Raw genomic sequence first — 14,526 nt, 5'->3', positions numbered from 1 at the left:
GTTGGTCTACATATGTAGATAATAGCTCCTGAAGGTAAGATGGTCGCCATTTTACCTGACAGGTAGGTGTTTCACATGCTAGTTATCCCATACCTGGGATACCATTCCTTTTATCGTCATTTTACCTAAAGGAAATGATCCCGTCACTCTTGTAAACAGTTTCTTATCCTTCCTTGCCAGCAGAATTTCCGATTTACGTGGAAAACGTGGCTCATTCCATAATAACCTGTCCTGCTGTGAGTTTCGAGGTGAACAATTTAGCAACTTCCGTGTCTAGTGAGTATTAATGAACTGCACAAAATCATCAAGGACACAAACCCACGTCGGTTTTAAACGCTAATCTTTGGCTATGTTGAATTCAATGAATCCCGGAACCAAACCAAACCAAACCAAACCAAACTATTTGTCTTCTAAACATGACTCCCTTTCTGACCAAGAATTTACTTACACTCCATGTTCTATCTTTATCAATATTATACTTTCATGCCTATAACATATGAACATGTCAACGATTGAATTCGTCTGCCCCATTAGCTGGGAACAAACGCCAAACATGTTATTGACCTTGCAACCGCCGACCATGTTATCATCCCAACTAATGTTTGACACGATCAGATGTGTACACTTACACATGCTTCAACGTTCCTTCACGTCAATTGTAATGCGACACTCTGTCCATTAGCGACTCGTCAACAACCATTCTACGTGTCCCTCACCACAAGATCGCATGCTGACATGAAGTACACACTGCTAATGGTGATATGTTTGAGCCCCTTCCCTGCCTGTAAGTACAGTTTATTAGAAACGGAGCTTTTTAGGGGTATAAATTGATTACAAGCTGATCCATCATGAAATATTTTATGCAAATATTGTGTGTACGTTATGAGTCGACACGACTAACGGAGAATGGAAGATGTGAAATCTGTTCTGTCTTGTTCAGATTATCATGTCCCGTGTGTCAGAAGAACGTTTTTTGAACGTTACGGGAGGATCCCAGTGGAGACACAATCTGCCCTTTCACATGAGTGAGTGAATTAATTTAAAGTCACGTCGGTAATATTTTAGCCATATCATAACTACAAAAGATAACTATCGCTACAGATCGCAGACAACTGAAAGTAGAACACCATTCTAAATGTCATGGAGACTAAGAGTACTTCTGCCAGCTGCATGGACTCTTCTAAATGAAGCATGGCTGAAGCCCATTTCTGATATCCCCCGTGATATTGCTAGTATTGCTAACAGGGACCTGAACTCGTATCGCTCTACCTCATAAAGCAGTGCAAATATCTGTTTTAGGGCGTTTTCATTCTTGCTTTTAATTACTTGAACTATTTGTCGTGGTAACTGACTTTGATTCCGTAGTTGTTTTATGATCTAATATTGGATCATTAACTGGTTTGGATTGAAATTTCGGACAAATACCTGGCATGCAATCCACGTGAATCGGTCAGGTGAGGGGAAGTGAAATGCCATATAAATGCAGTGGCTCAGCAACGTCCGTGAATGTGGTAACCTACGCTGGTCTAATTTGGACTATGGACTAATTTAGTGTCGCTTGTATAGCTCCAGATAAGTTTTCAAGCAATTGGGTATTTACTCCCATGTCTGAGTATTTACAAATGTTTCAGGATTAACCAGCATTTCGTATGCTCCCATTAGTTAAGAACTGAGTACTTTTACACAGAGTTTGTTATTCCTATTGGGTACTTAACTCCTAGTAATTGTCACATTGCCAAACAACGTTGGCAGCCATTTCTAAATGATCAGTATGGAAGTCATATGACTATTAGAGTAAAACCCTGTGTGAGGTCCTTGAAAGGTCATGGATACGATCCTGGAAAAGCTGATGATAAGGTCATGGATACGATCCTGGAAAAGCTGATGATAAGGTCATGGATACGATCCTGGAAAAGCTGATGATAAGGTCATGGATACGATCCTGGAAAAGCTGATGATAAGGTCATGGATACGATCCTGGAAAAGCTGATGATAAGGTCATGGATACGATCCTGGAAAAGCTGATGATAAGGTCATGGATACGATCCTGGAAAAGCTGATGATAAGGTCATGGATACGATCCTGGAAAAGCTGATGATAAGGTCATGGATACGATCCTGGAAAAGCTGATGATAAGGTCATGGATACGATCCTGGAAAAGCTGATGATAAGGTCATGGATACGATCCTGGAAAAGCTGATGATAAGGTCATGGATATGGTCCTTATAAGATCATGTGCTCCAAGGCCAAATGTAGAGACAGCATGAACATCAGGTAATATGATACACTCATCTTTATCGCCCATACTGCATATCTTGACCATGTTGAATACCAGTGCTTGGCACCGTCCATTAGACCATGTGAGCAATACTCATGCAGTTGGTCTATGAACATGTGGACACTAGAACCCAGTTTGTATTATCAACCTGATACATCCTCTGGATAGTTCCATATTAACAAGAATTCTTGGGGTGTATGAGGTGTCATAGTAATTACTGGATAACACGTTTGCTGCTGCTTAGAGATCCTAAAAGTGAGGGACCTTTCTAGCATTTGTTCTAGGACTACATGGATACGATCATGGGAGACACCCTGTTAAGGTAATGCATAAGATGCTGGGTTAAGTCCTGATAATGCCATGGATAAAATACCGGATGAGATTCTCATCAGGTCACGAGCATGATGCTGTGTAAGATCCGGATACGGTCATGGAGACGAACCCAGGCAAAGTCCTGTTAAAGTCCTGGTTAAAATCACGGATGATGTCCTTGAATGGGCCCTGGGTAAGGTGCTGGTTAAGGTCCACGACGAGGCCCGGGTCCTATGTGAGATTAGAGACAAGGAGGTCCTGGATCATGTCCTGAGTGTGCCCCAGGATGAAATCAGAGAGCAGGTACCCTCTGCGATCATGGATAAGTTTCTAGATCATGAGTATGGGGATGTGATATTCTTCAATGTACCTGCCTCACCCTGATGTCAGATAGCAGTCACACCACTTCCACTGCTTGACATTACCGTGACTGTTTCAGTTGCCCAGGAGATTGTTATTGGCCCACCAGTAGATGAAATAGGGAACAACCCGAAAGTGTTTTCTATTTACTGCAAAGTTCCTGGACTGTCAAACAGCTATGAGCATCTGGAATGGTTGGACAGGAACGACGATATTATTGGACGCTCCAGCGACCGAAGGTACATGATCATGTATTCTGTCATGATATTCTACTGTTCTGTTTATTTGTTGTTGAACTAAAGTTGGGTATGTTGCCCCAATACTGTGTGGATGTTCTAACGGTCCTAGTGCTCGTTCTTTGTGTAACAGCGTTCTTCTTGTGCTTTGGTACTTGTTTCTATAGATATTGTTGTTTACAGTCTACTGGGAACAGAACCGAATCCAGTCTGACTTAATTTGAATCCCCGATACCCATTCTATCTTGTCCTATCTTTCTTTGTAGCATATTCGCAAGCAGGTATGACTCCAGCTTATATTTGTTCTTCGAAAACTGGAACGACAAAGACGCTGGTACATACACCTGCAGAGGTGATATCTTCGGCAGGAACATGAGTAAATCAGTGCAGCTCTATTTCGAAGGTTGGCCACTTGCATAAAATCTGACAAATATTGGTAAACCTATCTCCCTCCCTGATTCACAGCCCTCCTCAATTACTACCTTAAATATTGTTCGAAGTGCCCAGCGTTCTTCACTCGCTTCTTTTGTGAGTAGAAACTGTCTATGGTCTGTTGGTCGTCACCCTCAAATATAGTTGTTTGAGTATTCATGCTTAAACCACTCTCTAGAAACCCAGGACATTATCCTCAACCCACCTGAAGATACGTCACGAGTCGAAGACTCGGGTAGCTATACCCTACACTGTGAAGTTGTGGGACTGTCCCGCGGTCATGCGAAGTTGGAATGGCTGGACAACAACATGGGACCCATTGGACCGCTCAATGAAAGTGATCCGAAAACCAACAGGTACTGATTTGTGTGGAATGATTCACAATATACTGCATTATACATATTATAACCCGTATGTACATAAAGAACTACATCAATACCACGTTCTAAATAATGAACTGCTTAAGTTTAGTTCACTATATTAGGGGTGAAAGAGAAGGTACGACGTTTATAGAAATTTTACAGCAATGTCACGAGGGAGGGGTATGGACACCAGAATAAGACCTCGAGCGTTCTACCTGTGTGGAGAATCGAACCAGGGTCTTCGGCGAATGCTTTAACCACTCGACCCGTAGGTGCATAGATGTGTGGTTTAATCCAGTTGTCACTGTGTAGTAATATGAGTGAGTCAGTTGAAATTTGAAGTAACATCGGCAATATTTCAGCCATGTCGAAAATAGAATCAAGTAATAATTGTAGAATAACTATGGGAAATTTTATAAACACCTGTCAAAAAAGGACAGAAAAACCTACTAGAATATAGTTATTAATTATTCACAGTTATGAATATAAACATAATATCTAACTCAGTGTAATGTTAGAAGACGATACAATCTAGAACAGTGTTACATTGCCAACAACTGAAAGGCCATGGGGACTTGCAGTTCATTTACTTCCTGCATGGACGAATGGGAATATGACACGTAAAGGCTAAGATGGCCCATTTATGGTTGTTGTCAATCTGGCGTACCAAATTATAGATAAACACATGGCGTGAATGATGTACCTCTGGCACAGATAATGAGGACAAGTGCTCGCCCACGTTCTGGCTCTGAATCCAGAGTGATGCCACGTGACTCTCCAGTAATCAGTAAAGGAGAGACCACTCGTGATTTGCACGTGAAATCATGTACATACGTTGCAATATGACTGAACAATTCTGAAGTGAGTACTTTAGTTTACCAGGTACCAAAATTTGCAAGATTCATCCACTGTCTTGGAATCCTGAAGGCATTTCTGGGCGTCAAAACTCACCCCAATCACAAACAATATGTTTGAAATGTTTCCTATGAACATAGTCGCACCTCCTGCCGCTTCAGGGTCTACACAGTACACCGTGATCGGAGATGTCGGCTAAAGTTTGATCAAGTGAAAGCCGAAGACCACGGCAAATACACATGCAGAGTTTCACATGAAGGTGTAACGAAACACAAATCGGTTCGTCTTAATGTTTATGGTAAGTCAATAACTATCAAGTGAGACGTAGGTCACACTGAAGCATTAGACGGCTACCACGTGCAATATTATACCACTGCTATGTACAGTCATACAATGCTACTATGTACATCAATATACCACTGCTATGTACATAAATATACCACTGCTACGTACATCCATATACCACTGCTACGTACATTCATATACCACTGTTACGTACATTCATATACCACTGCTATGTACATCAATATACCACTGCCATGCACATAAATATACCACTGCTATGTACATCCATATACCACTGCTACGTACATTCATATACCACTGCTATATACATAAATATACCACTGCTACGTACATCCATATAGCACTGCTATGTACATAAATATACCACAGCTATATACATAAATATACCACGGCTACGTACATCCATATGCTACTGCTACGTACATCCATATACCACTGCTACGTACATCCATGTGCTACTGCTTTGTACATTAATATAGAACTGCTGTGTCCATCCATATACCACTGCTATGTACATCCATACACTACTACTATGTACATTAATATACTACTGCTACGTTCATCCATATATTACTGCTGTATATATTAATATACCACTGCATGTACATCCATACACCACTGCTATCTACATCCATATACCACTGCTATGTACATCCATATGTTACTGCTATGTACATCCATATACCACTGCCATGTAGATCCATACACTACTGCTATGTACATTAATATACTACTGCTACGTTCATCCATATACCACTGCTATGTACATCCATATACCACTGCTAAGTGCATTAATATACCATTACTTTGTACATCAATATACCACTGCTTTGTACATCCATATACCACTGCTACGTACATCCATACACTACTACTATGTACATTAATATACTACTGCTACGTTCATCCATATATTACTGCTGTATATATTAATATACCACTGCATGTACATCCATACACCACTGCTATCTACATCCATATACCACTGCTATGTACATCCATATGTTACTGCTATGTACATCCATATACCACTGCCATGTAGATCCATACACTACTGCTATGTACATTAATATACTACTGCTACGTTCATCCATATACCACTGCTATGTACATCCATATACCACTGCTAAGTGCATTAATATACCATTACTTTGTACATCAATATACCACTGCTTTGTACATCCATATACCACTGCTACGTACATCCATATGCTACTGCTATGTACACCCATACAAAACTGCTATATACATTAATATACCAATGCTACGTACATACATATACTACTGCTATGTACATCCATATACCACTGCTATGTACATCAATATACCACTGCTACGTACATCCATATACTACTGCTATGTATATCAATATACCACTGCTGTGTACATCCATATACTACTGCTATGTATAGTAATATACTATTGCTACGTACATCCATATGCTACTGCTATGTACATTAATATACCACTGCGACGTACATCCATATACTACTGCTACGTAGATCCATATACCACTGCTACGTACATCCATATGCTACTGCTTTGTACATTAATATACCACTGCTACGTACATCCATATACTACTGCTATGTACATTAACGTATCATTGCTGAGTACATCCATATGCCATTGCTACGTAGATCCAAATACCACTGCTAAGTACATCTCTTTACTATTGCTACGTACATCCATTTACCACTGCTATGTACATCCATATGCTACTGCTATGTATAGTAATATACTATTGCTACGTACATCCATATGCTACTGCTTTGTACATTAAAATAGCACTGCTACGTACATCCATGTACTACTGCTATGTACATCAATATACCACTGCTACGTACATCCATATACTACTGCTATGTATAGTAATATACTATTGCTACGTACATCCATTTACCACTGCTATGTACATCCATATACCACTGCTATGTACATCAATATACCACTGCTACGTACATCCATATACCACTGCTACGTACATCCATATACCACTGCTTTGTACATCCATATACCACTGCTATGTACATTAATATACCACTGCTACGTACATCCATATGCTACTGCTATGTATATTAATATACCACTGCTACGTACATCCATATACTACTGCTATGTACATTAATATACCACTGCTGTGTACATCCATATACTACTGCTATGTATATTAATATACCACTGCTACGTACATCCATATACTACTGCTATGTACATTAATATACCACTGCTGTGTACATCCATATACTACTGCTATGTGCATTAATATGCCACGGCTAAGTTCATCCATGCACCACTGCTATGTACACTACATAGGATCACATGTTTACTCGTTTTAAAATGCATAGATTTCCTTCTCTGTGTATGATCTCCTCTACCAATTCATCTACTAATTCTATTGTTCCAGGGGTTGTAACATTTCCACAAGAAGACGTTGTAAGGGTGGAAATGCAGACAGGCACAGCTATCAAATGCCAAGTGACCGAAACACAAGGAGGCCGAAATGTAACTGTGGACTGGTTGTACGCAAACGGTTACACCATATCTGGCTATGAGAAGTGTTGTCCTCGATCAAACAGGTAGAACTGTTTCCCATCATGCACCCGAACAAATGAGTGCATCCTGTTTATATTTATGATATCATTTCAACGTCATTACAATATGATTAGTCACCAGACTGACGTGCATGTGGTGTCAGTATTTCTCTTCTCGTCTTCATTTAATGTCAGATAGCCTTGTACCTTGCAAAAGTAGTTATATCAAGAGGGTATGGTTAACATCTTACTGATGCCTCTGCCTGTATTGCCTTTTAAAAGACTTCAGTTACCAGATGGTTGTTACAGATACTTTGCACACCAGACCTCCATGGGCAGCACGCTGTTCTTTGACGAGTTGTTAAAAAGAGACAAAGGAAAGTATTATTGCCGGGTCAAAATTGACGGAAATACAGTCTATAAAGGAATTCAACTCCAATTTCAGGGTAAATATTCGAGGAACAAAAACTAAATTTTTAATCCATCCGCGTGCTCTTGCTTTGGTATATTTAACAAACAGCGGTCAACGTCTGACAATGACGAGCACCGTGCACATTAGCTAGTGGGTTGTTAAGTTCTATCATGATGATCTTCATTTGGAAGGGCACTCAAAGTCATTCAGGTCTTTGGTGATACGGCGAACCAAGAGCACAGGGTATTTCGAAGGTACATCATGTCATATAAAGAGTATGAAAATGCACTCACAATAATTGTTACCATACAGCTTTACTGTGTTACTTACACGAAGTACCCATTCATAAAAATGCCCAACGACTCCACTAATCCGGAATCGGTCCGTAAATCAACAGAAAAGAAACCAAAGCGATGTCAATAATAATCCATCTTAACTACGTTCAGAACATAATACAAATCACATCACATATATAACAGTGGCAGTGTGAAACAGATTGACAATAAATATTTACAAGGACAGTGCAATACACGCAGTGATTAAAGCAATAACGACTGTGTACTACAAACCGGGGTTGTGGCAATAGAGACATTAAAATACGAACAGTGATTATGAAAATAATAACAGTGTAATATTTGCAGTGGTTGTGGCAATAGAGGCATTGTAATACAAGCAGTGATTATGACAATAAAGCCTGTAATATAAACAACGATTATGACAATAACGACATTGTACCACAAGCAGGGATTGTGGCAATAGAGACATTGTAATACAAGCAGTGATTATGAAAATAATAACAGTGTAATATTTGCAGTGGTTGTGGCAATAGCGACAATGTAATACAAGCAGTGATTATGTCAATAACGACATTGTACCACAAGCAGGGATTGTGGCAATAGAGACATTGTAATACAAGCAGTGATTATGAAAATAATAACAGTGTAATATTTGCAGTGGTTGTGGCAATAGCGGCAATGTAATACAAGCAGTGATTATGGCAATAACGCCTGTAATATAAACAACGATTATGACAATAACGACATTGTACTACAAGCAGTGATTGTGGCAATAAAGACTGTAATACAAGCAGTGATTATGACAATAAAGCCTGTAATACACGCACTGATTATGGCAAGGGGTGGGTGGGGGGCACAGATAGTAACATTCACCCCGCTGCAACAATGGTGGAGTAACTTAGACTAAGCATCCACGGTAGGAATGATCCCTACGCCATTGATGGCCTTCTGGTGACTTGAGACGTAATGAGAGATTTGAGCTAAACGTCAGTATACCTTATATACTGGAATAATGGCAGTGGGATAAAGTGTTCGTTCGTCCCGCACGATCTGCCCACATAGGCTCAATGTGTGACGTCTATTTCTAGTGTCCTCAGTCGTTATATTGCTGGAATATCGATCTAATTACATATCTAAGAACGGGACTCAAGAAAATTCTTAGTCTCCCTGGGTCACAATATAGTGGAAAAGTCCACAGCGTTGTTGTACCTCACAGAATTCTGTCTGGATATTGCACGAAACTAAGTGTAACACACTACTTCTCATTATCCCATATTTAATGAATAACATTTGGAACATTGTTATAACACAGGTAACACTGCCACTTAACACGTGTCATAACAGCAGTGACCACATTATCGTCGTCGCCACAGAACTCAGGCAAACCTCCATCCCCGAAACTTTGAAGACTTCGTTCACATCTTAAAATGGAATATTTTTCTCGGATTGCCAATACCGTGCACAGTGATTTCAGCTCTTTTGCTAACTCGTTTGCTGAAGCTTTGTAACTGTCATATTCCATAGCGCTGTGACAAGACTGAAATACGTTTCAAGTTTCTCAAGGCTGTCATCCAACTAATATATTCATAAATCCAATTTCATCAACTTTTGTCTGACAAGTGTGTTGGTTTATTTCAGCCGCTCCTCAAATCGTTATAAGTCCAGCAGAAAGCAGCATAAGGCGGAAGAAGGGCACTTCAGGATCCATGTATTGCAAAGTGAAGGGACTTTCAGGCAAACAGCTGAGAGATGCCAAGTTCGAGTGGCTGGACAAACATGACAATATCATTGGACTTTACATGAAAGATGGTCCCACACGCAACAGGTATATCCGTATTACTCGGCATCTCTCGTAATTCAACAAGGATAATAGCCCCTTCATCCTACTTGCACAAAGCGATATTAGCACTACGACTATCTTAAGCCTATGTTGGGGAATGGGAGTTACAGTCATTATAGCGCTAAGATCGCTTTGTGCAAGTGTACCCTGTTCCTTCACTCCGTTGAACCGGAAGCTGGCAAGGGCAATTGAAGGCGAAGAACGGTCTGATGTACCACGAGTTGCACTTGCATTGTTGAACAAAATATATTTCACGTGAGTAATTACTAATCATGGGGTTTGAAATCTGAGAGCACCACCCAGTGAAGAAATGGATGTATACCGTTGATGGTGGCGATATTTTATTTTGACATGAAAAATAATTTTCGAACGAAGTGAGGGAAGTACGTTGCCAACCTTTGTTCGCTTCTCTCGTATCCATGACGACTGGTCAGTTTCTTTCTGATCGTAACCCCATTTGTGCAACATTTTGCCTGTGGTCAGTCATACATGATACGAACACATGTAATTACATGTTTTTGTAGTTTACGTGCCCATTTTGTCTGTGTGCAGGGTGTACACAGTGGTATTACCGGATGCAACGCGTCTTCAGCTTGACCAGCTGACCAGTGGTGAAAATGGGACATACACCTGCAGGTGTACAGTCGGGGGCAACATCATGATAAAAGACATTGACCTTAATATCTACGGTAAATGGCAAAAGGGCATGAGTTAGTGAGTGAGTTAATGAGTGAGTGAGCGAGTGGATGGGTTGGTTGGTTAGTGAATAACGCTGCTGCGAACAAGTTTTCAGTTAGATGTTGGATCATAGAGTGAAGGTGGGTCAGCGAGATGCTGTAGAACATAGCTTCACAGTTACGACCACTCCCAGTAGATCATCAATGAAGCAATGTCTGAGTCCGTGGCGACGCCTGATTCAATTATAGTGCCATGATCGCGTTTCATTATGATCCAGTTTGGATATTTGGACACACTGTCTCAATCTATATGAGTGAGTGAGTGAGTGAGTGAGTGAGTGAATTTGGCCACACTGTCTCAAACTAAATGAGTTAGTGAGTGAGTGGGTGGGCTTGAGTGAGTGAGTGAGTGAGTCACATCGGCAATATTTCATTCACATCGTGATGAGAACAATTACCTGGCATACATCGCAGATAATGGCAAATAATGAAAAAAAGTCGACGAAGGACAATAATATAACTAGATTATTTCAGATATGAAATTTAAAACTAGTAATTAAATCTAAAACAGTTTAGCTATAGATGACAATTGCAATGTTAAAATAGGCTATAGATTGTACATTTGTTTCCTGCATGGGCCCTAGCTGGATTTACATCATCCCTTCAGCCGTTAGCCGTTGAGACAAATCTAGCAATATATTAAAATCACACATATTCTACGATTAGAAACAGTGGAGAGACTAAATTTACTTGAATGTTTTGGAACAAAACGCACCATCTCAGGAGGTTCCAATCTAAATGAACAAATGCCTCCCGTGATGTTACAAATTCGGTGCGGTGGGTAATTCAGTAGTTAGCGTTTGGTCGTCCGTATTGGAAGCCTATTTCTGGTGTACCTTGACGTGCTATTGCTGAACGAGTTAAGGGAAATATATGTTTGTGTAAATTTGACTGCGTACGTGTGTGTCTTAATGTGTGCATTTGTTTGGAATATGTATGAAACGACTCCGTGATTTAGTCACGTTAGACTGATGGTGCAAGTTACAGTTTATGTCCCTTGGCTTCAGCGCATCCTGTGAGAGCCGTTCCATCTACATTTGTCTTTTTGTGCAGGAAAGCCAGATACACCGACGAATCTTCAAGCTGCATTTGTCGACACCAATTCCATTACAATCACATGGAATAAAGGATACAACGGAGACACCAAGCAACGTTTCAACATAGAATACAGACAACGTGGCGGACAATGGACCACCCACCCGACCATGCCTCGAGACCACCACGCCCTTGAACTGACACTGGGTGGTCTCAAACCTGCAACAGTCTACGAAATTAGGATAAATGCCGTGAATAAATATGGTTCCAGTGGCTACACGTCAGTCAATATGACAACGGTTTGACAGGTACGTCCGTCTGTAATTATCCATGAGCAAATTGCTATTGGATTTGGAGGAAGTGGGTGTCAGTGATGATTTATGTTTAATGAAGTTTTCACAGAAAAACAGGACCTTCACGGTTCATGAAAAATGCTAATACATCATTTCAAGGAAGCTTTTCGTTTATGACACAATGTATCTCATCATTTTACTGTGTTGTTATTGCGGTCATGACAATACAGCTACACAAAATATACACAATATATATGATCGTTTATGACACAATGTATCTCATCATTTTACTGTGTTGTTATTGCGGTCATGACAATACAGCTACATAAAATATACACAATATATATGATCGTTTTTGACACAATGTATCTCATCATTTTACTGTGTTGTTGTTGCGGTCATGACAATACAGCTACATAAAATATACACAATATATATGATCGTTTATGACACAATGTATCTCATCATTTTACTGTGTTGTTATTGCGGTCATGACAATACAGCTACATAAAATATACACAATATATATGATCTTTTATGACACAATGTATCTCATCATTTTACTGTGTTGTTATTGCGGTCATGACAATACAGCTACATAAAATATACACAATATATATGATCGTTTATGACACAATGTATCTCATCATTTTACTGTGTTGTTATTGCAGTCATGACAATACAGCTACATAAAATATACACAATATATATGATCGTTTATGACACAATGTATCTCATCATTTTACTGTGTTGTTATTGCGGTCATGACAATACAGCTACATAAAATATACACAATATAGTTCTTTTCAGATGATGCATCGAGCCCCGATAACAGTCTGAAGATAGATACAGAGGGATAATCTACTAATCCCGATGTCCGTGCTACACCGCGGTTCTACATTTCTGATGGGATAGCAACCCCGATTGGCAGAACCCCGTAGGGACAGCCGAACACGACGGTACTGCTGCAACACCCGATGTGATAACTACATACATTCTGATGACTTCAACATCCGCACCGTATTCGTAGTACAATCAGTATCAACTTTTTCTAAAGTAGAGAGGTAACTTTGCGGGTAAAGTGTTCACCGACACGAAGTTGTCACATTAGCATTAATATTGTTGGAGAGTATGACGTCACAAATGTCCACTTCATTGCAAACTACAGTCAATCCAGCCTTCTGCAGTGACTTGCACGCTGCTCTTGCCTTCTCCCTAATACGTATGTGAGTAAGGTTTTACCCCATCATAAGCGAACTTCAAGCAATATCACGGCATTGGACACCATGTATGGGCTCCACACATAATGCCCCTTTGGGGAATCGAACCCGGGTCTTCAGTAGACGCTTTAACCATTAGGCTACCGTATGTCCCTCGAACATATCACACTTTTTGTTATTCAAAGAGCAAGTGCTCTTTTGTCACAATGTATATCTTCGACCATTTTTGCACAATCTCTAGTTCAAATCCAAACATTCATCCACCAACCAGATTACCTGTGCAAAGGGATATGTTACAATAAACTTAGCCACTGAGCACCCGCCCTTACCCCCCCCCCCTCTCTCTCTCTCTCTCTCTCTCTCTCTCTCTCTCAAACTCTGTATAAAACTTCTTGATGATGTACCTCTTATTTTCAAGTACAGTAGAAATATCAATGGGTTAATATTTTTAATGAATTCCAATTGATCATAAATTCATGTTACCAAAATATATCTACACATTGCATTGTATTTCGTATCCGGGGTGAACTCCTTTGATACGCATATGGAGATATTCACGTACAGATTATTCAGTGTCTTATGGGTCATTTGGCTTGGAAACAATAAACAGCTGAAATACATTGAAATGAATTGGAAATTGTTTTACTACTGGGGGGGGGGGGGGGGGGGGTTGGGGGCGGATATTGATGACTTTGTGTTCCTATTTAGAGGATGATGCCATTTTACATCGTCCATGAAGATGCTTGACGTAGCTTGTTGATCATACAAATTTTGGCGGTTAGATTGTACAAGAACTGGTGAAGCTTGTACATACAAGAGGCACAAAGTAAATACAATGTGCAAAGTAAGTAGGATACCACCCCTACCCCGACCCCCACCCGCCACCCGCCACCGAGTGTCGTCAAGTGTAAAACTGTATCGAATCTCCAGGAATATAGGGCTACTATAATCTTAAGGTCTTTAATCGTTCGGAGAGTGCCTTGATTGTGAGATTTAGATTAATTAATGCATATTTCCA

The 14,526-nt window shown here is 40.1% G+C and overlaps 1 protein-coding gene across 1 annotated transcript; it reads left to right on the top strand.

The window, feature by feature from the left end:
* Positions 1–689: 689 nt before the first annotated feature.
* Positions 690–14,128, top strand: LOC137279766 (neural cell adhesion molecule 1-like). Its single transcript, XM_067811840.1, has 11 exons — positions 690–784; positions 3,030–3,189; positions 3,453–3,589; positions 3,797–3,974; positions 4,997–5,133; positions 7,549–7,720; positions 7,985–8,121; positions 10,022–10,208; positions 10,776–10,912; positions 12,014–12,303; positions 13,099–14,128. Exons 1-10 carry the CDS (start codon positions 736–738, stop codon positions 12,298–12,300), a joined length of 1,581 nt encoding a protein of 526 aa, XP_067667941.1. The 5' UTR covers positions 690–735; the 3' UTR covers positions 12,301–12,303; positions 13,099–14,128.
* The last annotated feature ends 398 nt before the right edge of the window (positions 14,129–14,526 follow it).

This window comes from Haliotis asinina, chromosome 1 (assembly GCF_037392515.1).
Source record: "Haliotis asinina isolate JCU_RB_2024 chromosome 1, JCU_Hal_asi_v2, whole genome shotgun sequence".
Classification (NCBI taxonomy): Eukaryota; Metazoa; Mollusca; class Gastropoda; order Lepetellida; family Haliotidae; genus Haliotis; species Haliotis asinina.
Note: the sequence above shows the minus strand (reverse complement) of the source record. Positions and strands in the feature narration are given on the sequence as shown.